We start from the raw sequence: 18213 nt of genomic DNA, 5'->3' as shown, positions 1-18213 counted from the left end.
AGAGTATAATTTTATTTTTTTTCCTATAGGTTTTTGGGCATGTTTATTTTGTCCTGGTTGCTGTCCTCAGTGGGACCATGCAGTCTCACAGCAGCCAGGTGTCCTGTAACTATACATAGCGCCACAGGGTCACCGTAAGGTGAGTTGTGGCTTTCTTTCTCCCTCCCTCCCTGCTTTCTTTGGGGACTTAATTCTGTTCCTTTCTTGGGGGGAGGGGGGCAAAAATGATCTCCTTGTCCTTCAGCAAGGAGCTGCTTCAAACTCTCACATTGTCTTTTTTTTTTTTTAAGATACTAAGATTTTTAATTTTTTTGCTTGCATTAGGGTCATATGTAATAGCCATGTGCCAAACTTCTTTAAATCTAGCTTTTTCCAACCACTGTTTTATAATTAAAACAGATCTTGCTGTTTCTGTGCAATGCAACGACGCTGACTTCAGTGGGAGCGCTGGACAATGAAGGAGTAGCAGGAATGGGTCTTTTTTATTGGAGACTGTTTAAAATAAGCAGCAGGTAGTTTTCTGTTTGCACAAACATTTCTGCTCCTGATAGTCTGAGGCCATGTGCCTTCCCTTTTTGGTAAACAACTGCAAAGTTGTGTTGGGTTTTGTTTGTTTGTTTGGGTTTGTTTTGTTTTTATAATAAAGGGTGCTTTTATTGATAGAGGAAAAAAAAAATCTCAGTCGACAGCTCTGGAAACAAAACTCTTCTGTTTATCACGTGCCCAAACACTTGAGAAGAACACCCAAACCTGGAGGTGTCATGATAAGCTTCCCCTTGGTGCCAGCAAAAAGCTTTCATGGTTTTCAGGAATCTGTAAGGTAGTCGTAGCATGACGTCACCAAAATCATTCACATCTCTACCCTCTTAGAAGAACAATGAACCTGAGTGCGGATGATGGACTGACCGTGTTATTTTAGGGTCTGACTGAGTTATGTGCCTGTCTCTCCTCTTCAGGTTTCTAGCAGGGTCCTGGGTCTGAACATTGAAACCAAAAAGATTTCATGTGCAGCTACTACTAAATTAAAACTCCAAATCCTTTCAAGCAATTTTAGGTTTGTTTCCATGGCATTGATTTTTTTTTTTTTTTTTTAATTATGGCTTGAAGGTGAGAGGGGATATTCTTACATCTTGAAAAGTGGCCTTGTAGGATGCAATGACTCAACGCTGTTTGAATTTCTAATCCACGTTCATGTCATCTTTCTGAAAAGCAGGGTTAACTGTGGCAAACGGATAAAACTCTAAATAAATTGGTCTACTAGTAGCTGTCCTCTCAGATGAGGGTATTCAACATTCTGGCATTAAAACTTTGGATGTGAATTCTAGTTTATGATGTTTAACGCTACCTCATTTTAATGTTTGAAGCACAGAAGGTGACAGCTCTAAAGCCAGTCCCTTGCACTGACACAGAGTGTTTGGGGAGACACAGGAAAGCAGGATGGCTTGCTTCATTTGGGATCGAATGCCTGTGTAGAGAAAGCCCCGTTTCCAAGGGAGAGGATAAAGCTTTCGTCCAGGAAAGCCGGGGAGCAAAGTTCACGGAAGGACCACGCCATCAGCCTGAAGGGCGGTGAAACTTTCTGTGAAACGGGACAGCAAACGTGAGTTCTTCGCGACGATCCCTTTCTAAATATAACCGCGTTATGCCCAGGTGTGCCTCAGAGCTGCTACCTTACCGCGCTGGCAGCGGCTAGAACGGTGGATGCCCAAGGCACGCCGTCTCCCGCGGTCCCTGGCGGGGGGCACGGAGGGCGCCGCTGCCCACGCGGCTGCTCAGCTCCCGAGCACGCGGCTTTGAGCGTTTCTCGGCCCCGTGCCGGGCTGGAGCCTCCAGCCCGGGATTTCCCGGCAGCCGGGCCGCGGCGGGGCCGCTCTCCGCAGGCGCGGGCGGTGCGCGGAGCGGCGCTTGCCGCAGCCTGCCGGCCCTGCGCGCCCGCGGCGGGTCGCGGGGCGGATCCGCCGCGGTGACTTTCCCTCTTCCCCCACCTCCCCGTGCCCCGAGAGGGGCGGGAGCTCCGCGCCGCTCCGCGCCCGCCCCGCGCTCGCCCCCTGCTCCCCGCCCCCTGCTCCCCGCCCCGCCGCGGTGCAGCGAGGCGGCGGCTCCGGCCGGGGCGGGGCGGCAGCGGCCGGCGGGGCATGCCCCGTCCGCGCAGCGCAGGAGCGGCCCCGCGCCCCCCCGCGCGGCCGGCGGAGGCAGGCGCGGCGGCGGCGCTGCCGCAGGGCTCTCCGGCCCCGCCGCCGCCCCGAAGCCGAGGCGCGGGCGCCCTGCGCGGGGCATGAAGTTGCGCCGGCGGCAGCGCGGCGGCGGGCGGAGCGGGGCGGGCGGCCCCGGCGGCGTCTCCTCTGCGGGGCCGTAGCCCGGGGTGGGCTCCGCCGCGCCTCGGCGAGCGGCGCTTCTCCTCGGCGGCTCCCCGCAGCCCTCCGCTCCCCGCCGCGGCTCGTCCGGCGAGCCCGGGGCCGGGCTGGGGCGCGCCGCTCCCCGCGCAGCCCCCCGCGCCGTGCGGCGGCGTGGGATGTGCGCGCAGCGGCGGTCGGCTGCCGGCCCGCTCCCCTAGCCCCTGCAGACAGCGCGGCGGCTGGCGGTGCCCCTCGGGAAGTTTGATGGCTTCTTTGAGGAGAGTCAAAGTCCTGCTGGTGTTAAACTTGATCGCGGTGGCTGGCTTCGTCCTCTTCTTGGCCAAGTGCAGACCCATCACGGCCAAGAGCAGTGACACCTTCCATGACATCCATCCTAGGGCAGAAGTGGCCAACTTGACAGCCCACGGCATCAGCTCCATTCAGGATGCAGTGCTGAAGAGACTCTCTCTCCTGGAAGATATAGTCTACAGGCAGCTGAACGGTAGGAATAGTTCTCCCGCTCTTAATGCCTTTTGGGTATGGTCGTGGGTGGTGAATCGGGGCAAAGAGCGGGTGCATGGCTTGCTTGAAGTTTGCGTGACAGAGCCATGCTTTCTCCTGTATTATTGTGCAAACGGAGTCTCAATGGACTGAATCAATTCGGTATCTGGTTTCCAAGTTCAGTTTGTGTTTAAAGCTCTGAGTACCTTGCATAGGATGGGAGGAAATTGTAATAACGTAACGGTGTCTTTCAGGTTTATAGTAGCGGTCAGGAAATTACAGTGTCATGATTTCTGCATCAAATGAGAAGGGTGTTTAGTGGGTGAATATGGGTTGGAGCAGCACGCTGGATGTTGATTGAGGGAATGGCTTTTACTACTACGGAGTTGGTTTTTTGGAAGGGAGTTTTTAAATGGCTAAAGTATGTTGCATCATTTAAGTGCAGAAGGTCAGAAGGCAAAATGCACTTTATCTAATAAGTTAAGGAAACTCTTCAGTATTTCCTATGGCTCAGCATTGACAGCTGCTAATTAAAATCTAAAGTAATGCTTCTCTTTATAGCATAGCGAAGGGATTTCTATTAAAATCTCACAAGGTTCAGTAGTTCTGAGATGTAGAAGGAGTTTTAAAGATGCCGTGCGGGATAGAGAAACATGCTGTAAAGATGTAAGAAATCTAGGTGAGGTATCCAATTAAAACACTGACTGTGGAAGCTAATTTTTTTTAAATTGTTCCCCATAGATTCACAACTGGGAATGTAATCTCAATCAAGAGTCCCGTTTATTGCTTCCAATTTCTGTAGCGTTAATGACTGTAAGTTTTTGTGTGTCAGAATTAGCAGAGTTAATGTTTTTGCCAATGTCAGTGTGATTCCCTCTCTGAGTTTTGAATATGAAGCTAATGCACGATTCTGTGCCGTGTTGAACTGAAAGCTGGTGTGCGCTGTGTCTCCGTACTGAATCAGAGCTATTGCTGATTATACTTCTGCACTGAGGATGTGAGGCAGGTGCAGGAATGCAACGCACCTTTCCTGGTGCGTGGCGTTTGTGCTTTGGGGAAGGCAGTTTACAAAACGAGAAGCACACAGTTGAGTTGGACAGTGTTCTTTATATTGCTACTTTATACACTTGCATGAAAACAGTACTGTTGGGTGACAAACAAGGTGGAACAAAGAATAACAAGGAATAAGGTAGAGAAAGCTGCATGTTATTTACAATCAAACTGTGAAACTGTCTGCTTCTGGTTATTGGTAGGGCAGAAATCTCCAGGAAGATTTAGGTACTTATTTCAAAAGGGGCAACAGCTGCAGTTCACGACAGGAGACCTCATACTAGGACCTTGGTGTTGGACAAGTAATCACGATGCCGTCTACTGTTCTTGCAAATGCAGAGGGAGAGCTGAAATTCTAAGTTATACCCTTCTTCTGTGGAAATTAACGTTGGACTCCCTGCTCCATTGTGTTCTGGGGGCTGCTTTTGGAGCTAGCTGGTGCTTGTAACAGGAGCTGTGAGTGTAAGGATGGCTCTAAATATGCTGTCTTGTCTGTAGGCTGCTGTGGGCACTCAGAGTATGTTTGCGGTGTATTACAGGCGTCTGCTTAGTGCTGAAGTCGTGCACCTAAAGACCAAGGGAGGCAGAGAGGTAATAGATATGTTGCCTGTATCACAAACATTTTCTTAGGGCAGGCAGAAAGCTGAGCGCGTAAATGTGACATCTTGTCTGGCCTCTGCATACTGGGGTGATTTATAGCAACACTGATAAGTCTGGCTAAAAAATAGCTCTGGCATAGCGGTTACGTAACTTGGGTCAAGTATATATTTGGTACATGTGATTTTTAGAAAAGTATAATGTGCTTTGCTCTCTGAGTGAGGTCTGTCTGTTGTGCTTCAGCAAGATATGGGTTCAGAGCAAGTTGTGGGGGACCACATGAAGCCCCATCACCACTGGGGCTTCACTCACTGGGGGTTCACTGCTGAGACAGTCCATGGGACTGGGGATGCAGAGGCAGCTGGACCAGCTTCCGTGCCAGGAGTTTTCTGTGCCTGAATTGGCGTTCATTCTAGGCACTTGAAGAATACCTAAAGCTGAAAATCTAGTGCCCGCCTGAAGTGTGCAAATATGAGCTCACTACTTTTTTTTTTTTTTTTTTTGCTTTTAGGATAGGGAAGTTGCATGCGGGTGAGAAGTGCCTAACAAAACCCACCATATGCTCCTAGACGAGCTCTCTGCAAAACGTATCCACTGAGAGAATTCTCTTTCTGTTGCGTAAGGTTGTGTTTTGTTTTAAATCTGACCTGTGGTTTAGCACATACAAAATGTTAGTATCCTATAACGTAGCATGTGGAAAGCCTGCGCCTCAGGGAGCATCGGGAAGTGTTTGGCCAGAGAGGGAGAAACTAAAACACAGTTTGGGTGTAATCAGCTATGGATTTTTTTCTGCATTATAGGACTTGGCTGGATTTCAGTGAGAATTGAAGCCATCTTTAAAAAACTGAATCTCTTGAAAAGCTCCATTCTGTAAAGATCAAATGAGCAATCTGATCGTATCATTGCTATGTTTTTGCTTCTTGAATTGTGTAGTGTAAAGCATATTGGAAATAATAGCCCTCTGTGGTATGGCAACCCTCATTTTTTGTGTGTGTATATTTATTTATTTCTGTAAATATTGGCCATGAAAACAAGCTAAACAACACTGCCTTGGGTCTGGTAAAGAAAGGATTTTACACAATCATTCCTTTTGAATGACACTTCTCTGCAGTGTCATTCTGGAAATAACACCAGGCTCCCTCTTACTCTTCTCTGTGCAGGAAGAGCTGTCCCAAACGTGGCCCAACCTGCCTCCTACAATGACTCCTCACTTCCCAAGTGATGCATCTTGCTGGTCTTGTACTGTTCTCTAGCCACTGTTAGCTAGGGTTGTGGTCGCACAAAGCGTCAACTCTGGATGCTTGTTTCAGACGGTGGTTGAAAGAGTGCCTTGGGGATGCTGAATGGGATCGGGAAGTCATCACAGCAGACAGTGGCCTTGCTTAGTTTTCTCCTTGTTGTAATTCATAAAGTACCTGTGAGAAGACTTGGGTTTGTCCACATTTGTCTGGTTGATCTTCTTTTGGCCTAAACCTGATTGAGAACTGTACATGTGCTTTGTTCTTTCTAAAAGTTTATTGTTGCTCCTTAGTTCATTGCAGTTCAGAGTCTTGTGGGTTTTACTTTTTGCTTTTCTGTTGCTTTTTGCTGTCTCTAATTGGATGGCTCCCATGGTTGCAAAGAAGTACAAGGGTACCCTTTGAAATGGAGGGTTTTGTGTGTGCATGCACTTACCTGAGAATTCAGAGGATTTTTAATTTCTGTAGTCACTTTTATGGATGGGATTTTCTTGTTCAGCAGATGTTCAGAGAAAGCTAATGAAGGTCGGGAAGGAATGTGTGCATTTTACTTCAGGTAGTAACTACAGCTTGTCTTTTTGATCCAAACCTAATTTTTTGTGTGCTGACATTTACATAAGCAAAAATTGTGGTCCAGATTATCTCCAACTTTATGGAGATTCAAACAAATGAACTTTTCGGTTGGGCTCTATGTTTACAAAGAGAGGGTTTTAGTGCTTATGTGACAAACTAGTTAGCTAGTGAGGAGCTGGAGTGAATAGAGACTCAGAAGAGAGCATTTGGCTTTTGTGGCAACCACGTGCTTCCTGGAGAGCGCTGGGCAAACTCTTCAATTTACCTACTCCTGTTCCTCTGGGCTAATGTAGAAACCCATTAAAGACCATGAGGAATTTGAGAAATGGTGCATTTATAGGATCCTGAGATGGGAAAGGCAGGCCAACTTTTTCACATCAAAGTGGCATCTAGGATGAGTGACATGACTTGAGGAAAGCTGCAGTTTGCATCATGAACGATACTGCTCATCCTGAGACTCCTCTCAATGGAATGGGTCCCGTGTCTGTTGCATGGTGAGATAATGCTCATCTCCCCTCCTGCAAGCAATGGCGTTGGGGGAATTACCCAGTAGCTTTTGTCTGGCTTGTGTTTCTTCTCCCTTGAGTTCTTGCATTAGTCTCCTTCACCTCCCTTTGTCCTATTGAAGGTGTGCTCGATCCCACCCTGGGTGTGGGAAAAGGAAACGTTTGCAGCAGTGCAACGTGCATTCACCCTCCTCCCCAGAAGGAGAGAGGATGAGGCTGGTGCACGCCCACAGCAGTGCCTGTCCTAAGTAGGAGAAGTGTTGAGAAGTTTGACGTCTGCTGCTGAGTCACTGAGAGGCTGGTGGGATGTATAGGGTCCATAAGCAGGTTTCCTTGCATGTGCAGAGCACTGGGGCTGCACAGATGTTGAGTATTCATCCCAGGTAGGAGGAAAGAGCCTGGATCCAATTTTGTGTGTTGGTTTTTGTCCCTGTCCTTCTGCGTCTGATCCTGCCCAAAAGTGGGCAGTCCCCTTTTCTAAACCCTGTTCACCAAAAGCTCTTGAAGTCAATATATAAATAGTTTAGTCATTAAATAGTGCTGCTAGTTTGAGAATAAGAAGCGCAGGAGGGCGAGTACTCTAAATAAACCCTTGGTTTGCATATGGGGAAGCCGTCATCCATATCTACCATAGCTGAGCATCTTGAACAAATACAAGTTCTGTTGGTCACCGGTGAACCAAGGAACCTTCCACCCAGCGACGTCTCAGGTGTGCTGGGGTAAGCACCTGCGTGTCTACTTGTGCATGTTCAGCAGAGGTCTGGGTCTTGGATTAAAGCCTCCGATGAGCATGAAGGCTATAAACTCCCTCTCTACTTCTTTTTGGTTGATACACAACAACAGCTGAATCAAGTAAGCACTCAGCTGCCTGGAAGCCAATGAGACAGGAATGGTGTGGTGTCTTTCTGCATAGTGTGAAAAAAACATACAAAAATTCTTTACTTCAAGCTAAATATTAGTAAGACAGAAAACACTGTGAAAGGGCACTGCTGACTCATCCTAAGCTCTTCTTTTAGATTTTATTTTTTAAACTCACAACTGATTATATGTAAGATCAAGGAGAATAAAAGCTATTTGCAAATGAGAGACCAGCGATTAAGAACTGCTGAAGTGAAGCTGGCCAGTCAAAATGGGTGAGCAGAGAGGGTTTTTCCCCTCATACTGAAAAAGCACACAGAGAGTGAACTGCTGCTTTACCAAATGTTAAAAGTTGAAGAGGAACTTTAAATTCCTTGGTGGTTAAATAAGCCTATGTTCATTTTTTAAACAAGCTTGCATCTGTGCTTTTGCACATGGAATTATTTGCACATGCTGACATATGAACAAGTGCATGCCAGCAGCCTCCTGCATACAGATTGTGCTCTTGTCTGCTTATCCAATTAGGAAATTAACTTTGTGAGGCTTGCATATGGACATTGAGGCCAATACTGAAACACAGCCTTTTGCATGGTCTTGCTATCCTCCTTGTAAAGTGGCGCTTAATTAACTTAAAACACTTTAGAGATATGTGGATTTACTTCCCATAAGGATAAGATAATGCTTATCTTCTCTAACACTTATCAGCCTCAAAGTACATTACAAACTTAGCTAACTACTGAGTATAAAAATTACATATATAAATAAGGCAGATTAAAAGCAGTTCTATCAGCCATTTAGTAGTATGTAATAGCGTTACACCCACAGACTAGTGATATTAAGATTTTCACAGGTAGGTAATATATTAACTAAAATGCTAAGAAATTCTCTGTTTAAGGTAAACAACTAAATGTAAATAATTGAGAGTAGGGAAATGCTGTTTGTAGGCAGAAGGGCCCAAACTTTAATCATGTTAATGAAATAAAATAGCTCTTTATATGAGTACAACCTTGCTGGGTGAAATCCTTTGATATAAGAATTGATGATGTGGAGATCAAGTGATACGCTATGGGGATGTGACTGCTGTATTAACTGATGGTTATCACACAGGATCTGAGATGTTATTTCCCTGTCTACCCCACTACCATGATATTTCTGAAGTAGAAACTAACTGTATTATTTTGTATGGCCTTATATAGCAACTTGATAAAAATGGCAGCTTTAATATTTATTATATACCTAACAGATCTGGTTGTCGTATTCCCCATTAGGAATAATGTAAATTACCCAGATTCAGTACATGCTTTTAGAAGTTCTCAGTCTAAACTTACTAACTGCAGGAGAGTGGTCTGCATAAGCTCGAGACACCTGAGAGCTGCTGTCTGTAAATTATTCTTATCAGGTTCATGGAAATTGGGTCTGATACTGATCAAAGAATGAATAAAAGAAACACTTCTTAGAGAAATAATAGAGTTAAAAGATGAGGCTTCAGATAGTCATTTAGGAAGCATCTGGAAGCTTAGATGTTAACGTGACATTTAGTTTACAGCCTGGCTGACTAGGAACTGATAGATAATTTTTGTTTTCGATAGTTGTTTGGCATCATTATCCGAATATTCACTGTCATTGGCAATGAATGAGTAATAAGCCACTAACACATTTATCATGCAGAGACAACGCAGGATTCATGAGATGCAACAGCAATGACTAGAAAATAGTGACAACGTTTTTATTTTATTCTTGCATATTAATTCAGGTCTGCCTGAATGGAGAAACAGAACCTTACCTCGATGGTAAAATTTACAAAGGTATGTTAGATTTATGCTGCCAAATTAGTTAGGCAGCTTTTAGGAATATTTTCCTAAGGACACACACAAAAAAAAAAAGGTACTGTAGTTACGTGAATTACAGTATTAATTCCAAGCCTCAGTCCGGATCAGTAGCATGCTATTGTGTCTCCAGTAAGAGACATTTGGAACTGGATGCATTTGGCAAAACATGGGCATCTAGTGACATTTCAGTGCCTGAAGGCATCCTGCCTGGCTTCCAGCTGCCACTCCAGAAGGGCACGACTCAGCGTCAGTGGAGTGTCACATCTGCTGGGCTTGCGCAGCATCTTGGATAACCCGAGGCCTTTCGGATGGCAGCAGGGATTGCTGAGACAACAGAGTCCCATGCTTGCCCTCTTGGAGATCTTCTGCTTTGATCAGGGAGGACAGATGGATGAAGTTGGCTTTAGGCATGTGCTGTCAATGTGCTTGGATTTTGGGGAGTCCTTCTGGTCTACTCTTGGCCACCATCTTCCCTCATTACTTCTCTCCTGGCAGAAAGCACATGCATTTCTAATAAGAAAATGCTGTATGCAGCCTTTGAGCAAATCTACCTGTTAATAAGGCATAGCACAAAAGAAAACAGAAATAAGCCTTCTCAGGTAATTAAAAAGGTTTTACTCATTTTGTGATTTATGCCACTAATCTTTATCTAAAACTGAACAATCTGGCCCAGATGTTATGATGGGCTGGCAGGCTGCCAGTTCCCAGCTCCTGCAGATATGCCTGGATCATGGGGTAGGTGAGGACATTCTGCATGTTGAAATATTAAACTTAGAAGGGAGTCTTTTTTTTTTTGGTAAGATGGCCTTATCGAAGTCTGCAAAGGGCCGTTCAAACTGAATACGCATAGTATTGACCCTACCGTGATTCAACAGCAGTGATTCAACTTCAGTAATGTACCCTAGTGGTACAATATTATTTTTCCTAAACAGTTTGGGGAGGACTAGCAACTGTATTTTCTAGCCCCCAATCCCTGTGGTCAAATTTCTTCAAGAAATTGTTGAATGCTTTACATCTTATTGCTACAAGCGTAGCTAGTTCTGCCTATAAATCTAACAGCTATCGACCCACGTTCTGACAGTCACTGACGGTTATCTAAAAATAATGCGGTAATGATGCAATGAGTGTCCTACGTAAAACATTACGTGCAAGGAGAGTGCTATGCTGAGCCTCTCTCTGCTGTCATTGAGCAGTTACACACTGTGCTTTTGGTGCAGTCTTAGGGCTTTGATGCTTGTGTCGGTGAGGAGATGCAAAGTTATCTGAAAAAGAAAGACAATTCCCTAAAATCAGGAGTGAGTTGGATAACAATGACAGTTTGCCTTTTCCTTTTTAAAAACCTGATGATCGGTGCTCGCATGCCTCTCGCTGTGTAATGAGTACCAGTTCCTATGATACTGCCCTCCCAGGGATTCGCTCCCTGTGATTCACTCTGATCCCACAGACAGCGATGCTAAAGGCTATCTGCTATTTTATAGCACTTGTTCAGTCTTGGAACAGGAAATACCTACAGCTTCACAGGATCTGTAATAAGGGAGTAATATGATAACTCTTGGTAAATGGATTTTTTTAAAATAGGGATCTTCCTAGGTTGTCCAACCCAGGCTGTTGTGTAAGAGCACCACTCTTCCCGCTGTTAGGGAAAATGAAAGATCTCTTAAAAGCTGGGGCTGTGTCATGCACAGTAAATCACTACTTGCTGCACAGCTGGCATGCCTTGTTGCACCTGATTACTTAATTTTAGCACAGTAAAACCAACTGTGTGATGTGTCAGCATTTGATGCCGAGGAAGGAAGGGGAATCCTTGGTCCCTCTTCTCTTCAGTACCCTCAGCTTATGTGCAAGTGGAAGTGTTTTGTGTTCCTTCCCGTGGTTTGAAGTGTGATTGCCCAGCACTAGCACTTCTGTGGGGTCTGGTAGGGAAAGACTGGGTGGGAAGGTGGAAGAGCTGGGCTCTGGGCTCTGCTGTGTGCTACCCTTGGGCCCTTTAGCATCCTTAGTCTCCTGAATCCATTCTCCAGCACCTGAATGGGATACAGTATTTTCTTTTCTCCCATCTCCTCTATGTAACAGTAGGGCCTTTTTTGTGTTCGTGGGCATCGGAAATCCAAATTGCTTTTCCTTGGCGTGTCTAAGTGCTGCTGACGTACAAAAAGCGGAAAACCATTGCAAGAGAAAAATAAACAGTGTATTAACAGACACCAGCAGTGCCTTGGCTGAGTTATTTTGGGTGTTTCCTCAAGCTGCAGAGAGCATGAGAGAGTCAAGCAAGGTCTCCTACCTGATGGTCATCAGAATTTATTTAACCTTTGTTTTAATCTTTATTTGCTTGTGTAGTATTTTGGGCAGTGTAATGGCCTGCCATGGTTGTGCATGTTCTCAGAGCATAAAGATGAAGCAAGAAGGTTAATTTTAAAATGAAACAATTAGAATTTCTTTCTGGGTCTTTGCCTGCATTACACTTTAAATTAAATCATGAGAGCACTCATGTTTGCGCCAAATTACTACAAATCTTCCAAAACACTTGCTTGATCATACTCTAAAAACACAAAACAAAGGAGAAAAAAAAAAGTTAAAAGCCATTTAATGATGTTTTAAAGCTTGCTTATATTCCATTATTGGGTTTAAAATAATTTTTGCTGACCTTAGTGTTTTTAGTGTGTACCAGCTTTAGTGAAGTGCACTGGAACATTGAATGCTTTAAATAGGTTGGAACATAAAACCCCTATACTGCTAAATTTTTTCTCAGTTTTTCATATTTGCGCTGACAAGACAATAACTATTATACTCGTCTAAACCTGTAGTCAAGGCTGGGGCCATGTTGTGCTTTCCCCTTTGCTAAGTGTAGACCATATGCCATCACGTGGGATTTCAGTTTGCTTGAAGTTGTTACTCATGTAATCAGGACGGACTGGTGCCACCATTAAGGGCATCAGGCATTCAGTAAGAAAGGATTAGGTCTCAGTTCTTCCTCCAACATGTTGTGTGATGCTGGACAAGTCACTTAGAATAATATTAGAAAACACATATGAGTTAGAGATTCAAGTTCCCTATGTATTACTGAATGAATGTCTCAAGGACAGAAAGAGATGAAGAGGTTTATATGTGGGAGATGGTACGAGAACATAGAAAAACATGTTTTGGTGATTTGAAGTTACTTGGAACTGGCATCAAAGAGGTGGGAACTGAAACAGTGATACAGGAGAGATGTTTGACTTGCTTATTATTCCTTACCATAACAAATGACTGGAATGTAGCCTAAGTGATCACCACTCACATTATGACCCTGCCCAGTGGCCCTGGCTGGTTCACATCCCGTATATTTGGTGCTATAAACCAGGGAGAAACAGGCCATTCCCAAACAGCTTATCATTTAGCGAGATAAATCATGCAACAGAATGAGGCAGAAGATGGGGGGAGAATTAGACCTAATGTTGTGTTAATTCCCTGTGGCTTTTGGATTTAAAACTCATGTTAATTTAAATCTATATTAATTATATGTTGACTAGGTCGAAGGGGAGATGTGTAAGAAAATGAAATAATAGAGCAGGAAGATGGGCAAGTGAAGCTGGTGTGGGAGGGAGGGAGGAAGGAAGGAAGGACTGCAGTAACAGTGAGAGCAGAAGGCAGGGGTGAGGTTTCATCCAGGAGCAATGTACTGAGCCAAGTCAATGGAGCTGAAGGGTCTCTGTGGGCTTTGAGGGCTGGGGAGGGGGCAGGCAGCAGCTCCTGTCTGTGTACTTCCTCAGGATTTCTGCCTCCAGAAGCTTTACTTGCCTCTGTAAGTTATGGGGGACAGCTTTAACATTTGGTTCAAAATCAGGAAAATATCCACCATGCACGAATTCATACAGAGACACGCAGTGGGACCCTGGTTGTGGGAAGGTGGGGGAGCCAGAAGTCTCAAGTTTGGAGGAGCAGATGCTGGTGGTGGGGCAGGTGTTTTTTGGATAAAGCTGATTTGATTGACCGTGTGCAACGCCCAACGGGACAGAGCTGGATTTTAAGCTCTGCAGGTGGAGGTCAGAAACAAAACTGCAGTATCTGGAGAAATAAATGAATAATTAACCTAATGGGCCAGGGATGGGTGAGCTGCTTTGTCCGATGTGAAGGGGGACCGTTCAAACATGGTGCTGTTTGATTAGTGCTTGCGGTATGAAGGGACAGTATGACAGCTGGATCATGCAGGTGATTTATGGGCATGCAGGCAGCTTTCATTTAGAAATCTGCCCCTGTCAGGAGTGTCTAAAGGTAGTTACTGGCTTTTACAATGTCTTACATGGAAGGTGTTACTGGGGTCAGGTCATATTGACTTCAGTTGTCTTTGGATCAAGCACTGAATCAATAAGTGACTTTCTGCAGGAGTTTAATAGCTGTTCTGCACAGACATAAAAGGGGTTAGACAGTAAAATGGGATCTTACACTTTTATCAGTCTCTTCTTAGGAAGTTGCTCAACTTCCAGATACTAATTAATGCTATGTTCCTTCCACAAATTTTCCTCCCTAGTGATGCTGCCTGTTTGATCCTGTAGAACAGCATCAGACCTTGCAAATTAGAATCGTCTGCCAGACTGCAATCAGGAAAGAGGCAATGAACGGAAAGGAATAAAACTTCGACATCAGTCCCAATTTGAGGCATCCCGTGTAATTTATTCTTGTTGTGCAGCTCTTTGGAAAATCCTGGAATTCCCTTGAATGTTCAGCTCTGATTGTGATTACTGGAACTGCATATCCAGAAATATCCAGCTCCAACTGGAGTTGGATATCCAAAGAAAGTGATTCACTCCAAAGCTGCAGACCCAGATGTAGACAACTCTGGTAGCATCTTATTCTGAGGCTGCCCAGCCTTTTCCATCACAAGAAACTGCTTTAATTTGTTTATAATTTTTCCAGTTAGGCTGAGATGGTCAGATATTGTAAAGATCATGTTTATCTTTAATCCCAGCAAACTGGTCCAGATGTTTTTTGGAAGTGACGTATGAGAAAAACATGTACCATTGTTCCCATGGAGGGACAAAAGCTTGTACAAAGGGAAAAGGGAGTCAAGGGAGTGAACTGGCAGCTCCACAAAAAATGGGGCTGAGAAACCACAGGTGCAGAGAAGGGGGCAGATGAGGAGGCTGATGTGGGTGGGCAACATGGGAATTGGTGGGGAGAGGGGGCATGGGACAAGGTGTCCAGGCAGGGAGCAGTGGCCCCAGGGAGTGGGGGTCCTGGGAGCATCTCTGTTTTGCTACAGGAATGTTTGAATGCAGCACAGTTGCTTGATTGTTTTGTTACAAGTAGTGGAAAAATGGCTGTCTGCAGAAAAAGTGTTATTTTCAACTGGATATTTTATATAAATGAAGTATAACTAAAAAGATAGGTTACTTCCAGAAACCTTAACGCCAAATGTGGTTCTTGGGTTTTTTTGCTGGTTTGATGATCAAAGTGTTAGCCTTGTAAAGCATTCAGAAGATGTGGGGGTATAAAGCCAGGGCAGGTATTATTAGCTGTGTAAAGTAAAACAGTACAGTCAGTGTGGAAAAATTACGGGTTTTGTGCTGAAGCAGATATTTGACCTTTGTTTTTACAACTCCAGAAATGAAGCAGTTTGTTTCTTAATGTAAGCTTAATGCTCAAAGCGTATGCTGACTGGATTTTCACATGCGAACGTATGAAATGCTGGGCTATTAAAATCTGTTTTAACGATCTCTTTTTCCTATAACTCCTAATATTTGCCATTTACTAATTATGATGTGCCTAAGTAGTTCTCATTTGTAGTAGGTATTTTAAATGCTGAAGCTGTCCTAGTTTCAAGCTAACTGCTGGTGACTTTGTTTTTTATGTCTGAGAATTGAGTAGTATCGGTGATTTTTTGCAGGTTGGCGTTAAGTGCTCGCCTCATGCTGTTCTTCATTAGAAGGTTTTTGATATGCAGGTCCCCGGTGGAAGCAGAAATAGTTAGATTTGGCAGAGGAGCAGCAGTGCTGGAGAACACATGTATTTTCAGTCAGCATTGGCTGAGTCAGCGAGGGCATACCCCGGGGTGGTTGGTGTGGAGCACTTTTTGATTTGGGAATTCCTGCTCTATTTGTCTTTTTTTTAATCCTTAGGATTTTCCAACATATTTATAATAGGGGAGATGTGACTGTTTGAAAGGTAGCAGCCTGGGCAGCAGCTTTGCAAGCTTCCCAAGTGGCTTGTGGGGAAGAAAAAGGCAGGGTGGTTTTTTTACATGGTCCATTTTGCTGCTCCAGTGTGATGGGAAGGCCATTGTGATGGGACCATGTGAACTAGTTTAAGGCCCCACAGATGTTATGAGGCCACTGACCTTATAGTCTCATGGACCTCCCTGCAAAACGGGATGCTGAGAATGCAAGAAAAGTGGTAATAAAAAAGAACTTGTAAAGGGTAAGTTAGGAAGCAGGGGCTGTACTTGAAGGAAAAAGAGAAATATGCAACGCAGAACAATCTAGATGCTCTACAAGCAAGGAAAGCCTGTTAACTCAGTTGTCTGTCCTCCTTGCATTTCATTTTACCTTGAATTTTACCTGTTTTGTTGTTTTTTTTTCTTGATCCCATTTCTCAATCACCTTCACCAGAGGCAACTCCAGCTGTGACTTGACAGCTGCTACTGTCTTCTGCAGCATGTGCTGCCAAAAATCCCAGATGATTCTAGGGCTTAAGGCACAGTGCTGTCTATTTTCTTTATTTCTTCCCACTATAAAATGTTACATACTAATATTAATAATGCTTCTTCCAAATTCAGAAGCCTCCAGGCCTATTGCAATTACGATTTTTTAAACCTCAGTTTTTGGCAGGTGTGTCCTGGCAGTAAACATGGCTTATGAGTATGGGCAAGAGTATGGGCAGTGCTTTCGGGTTCGGTGCAGTGGACAGTACTCAAATCTGGAACCAAATCCTTAAACTGTTAAGGAAGCTTGAATGTAAGTGAAAGCTTTGAATACAATCTTTTCACTTCACATCCTGTGAAATAATTCCTTCTGACTTGGAAGAAGAGACTGTGGTGCTAGGGGTACAATGTGCTGCAGGTCCTTCTCGTGCTGAACACTGCTAACCAGCAACAGCTCCTCCTGCACAGACCTAATGTGGTTACATATTTACTGAGCTTATTTCTTGTTTCTTAGCCATAGGCTCCCTTTCTGCTGTCCAGAAGGCAAAATGCTGCTGCTGTTAGAGGCAGCATCAGACCTACAGCCTCTACCTCTCTCCCCGAGAAGTTTAAAGAAAAAAAAAAAAAAATTTTTTTTTCCTTTTTTGCCTGCTCCTTCCTTTGCGTTTCTCACATCTCCACGCTGAGCTGTGGCTTAAAACCTTAAAGAGCTGGAAGTTGGGGAAAAAAAGCTGATCTACGAGTCTTCTGATTGGATCAATGGAGCAAAAGAAGAGGCTGAAGTTGCACAATTGTGAGTTAGGAGAACTTTGCTGAACATGCTGTGTCAGGGTCTTGTACCAGGTGATTATCTTCAGAGGTGCTTAAGGCAAATGCTTTTCCAGTCTTAGGAAATTCCTTTATACTTGAATTTTAAAATGCTGATTTTTTTTTTTTTTTTTTTTTTTTTTTTAAAAAGCAAAACAAAACCAAAATTGCTGATAGGGGCATTCAAGTAATAATGAAATTCTTGTGGTTCATTTTATTTGACTCTTTTTTTTTGGATGTTATTAGATAAAACTTTTCAGTATTTGCCTTCTGTGAGCACTAGAATTTCTTTTCATGCCTTTAGTTGCATTTTCTGCAGTTTGCATACTCAATCCTGCCAGGCGCCCAGAGCTTCCTAAACGGAGCTGAGCAGTAGCTGCCATCCTTGCAGTCTGTCGGAGCCCAGGGTGCCCTGCGCCCCAGAGAAAAGCTCAGCTCCCCCCACGGCGGTGCCTTGCGTTTTCAGTGATCTAGGCTGAAATTAGAAGAAGCTGCTTGGTTCGATCAGCATGAATGTTTTGTGTGAGTCTGTATGGGGACAGCTCAAACCACTGATAGTGTTTAAAACTCTGTAGCCCAGCCTGTCTGGATTATAAATTCTTCTGATGAGCGTATCCTGCCTGCATCCCTTCATGCGGGTGGGTTGGGAAAAACCCAAGGAACTCACTTTTGTCAGCACAGGTGCAAGCTGCGTTGTTTCCAAGGGCTTCAGTGGGCTTAGGATCAGGCTTGTCTTGTATGCTTTATTAATTGGCAGTACGAATTGGAAATCTCTATGTTAGGTTAAAGAAATAAAAAGGTAGGGCCTAATTTTCAGGCTGAAATTGGTATGAGCTGGGCTTCTCTCACATCAGTCCCTTGAGCTTTTACAGGCTAATTCAAGAGAGATTTTTTTTTCTTCTCCCCACCCCCCCTTGCTAGGTCACAAAGACCCTTTGTATTCCATTTGCATTGTGTTATCTGTCAGGGACTTGGACTTGTAGCTATGTACCAAATGCAGAACTAACCGTATGGCAGATACCTTGCAAGCTTTTGTTTGTTTTTCATGTTGCAGGGTTTTTTGAAAAGTAAATACAGTTTCATATTTATACCCATGCCAGAAATAAATCAAATTAGTCTGAAATTAGCCTTTGCTCTTAGAATGCTTTGCACATTTCTGATATTAAGGAGATGAGGAAGGAGACGAGCAAACCTGCTTTGAAGATGAGCTGATTTCCGTAGCAGGCAGAGTGACCTACTTAAAGGGAGGGGGAGAGTGAGCGAGCAGAGTCAAAAATGAGCTCTTTATTTATTTATATAATT

General features: G+C 44.3%; 1 protein-coding gene across 1 annotated transcript in view; it reads left to right on the top strand.

Moving 5' to 3' along the window:
• Positions 1–2482: 2482 nt before the first annotated feature.
• GALNT17 (polypeptide N-acetylgalactosaminyltransferase 17) overlaps positions 2483–18213 on the top strand; it is a 219343-nt gene continuing 203612 nt past the window's right edge. Inside the window, exon 1 of the mRNA XM_030028668.1 lies at positions 2483–2838. Coding sequence (XP_029884528.1) covers positions 2601–2838 — 238 coding nt within the window. The 5' untranslated portion in view covers positions 2483–2600. The remainder of the gene's footprint in view (positions 2839–18213) is intronic.

The sequence above is a fragment of the Aquila chrysaetos genome, chromosome 10, assembly GCF_900496995.4.
Source record: "Aquila chrysaetos chrysaetos chromosome 10, bAquChr1.4, whole genome shotgun sequence".
NCBI classification, from domain to species: domain Eukaryota; kingdom Metazoa; phylum Chordata; class Aves; order Accipitriformes; family Accipitridae; genus Aquila; species Aquila chrysaetos.
This window is presented reverse-complemented; position numbering and strand designations above follow the sequence as displayed.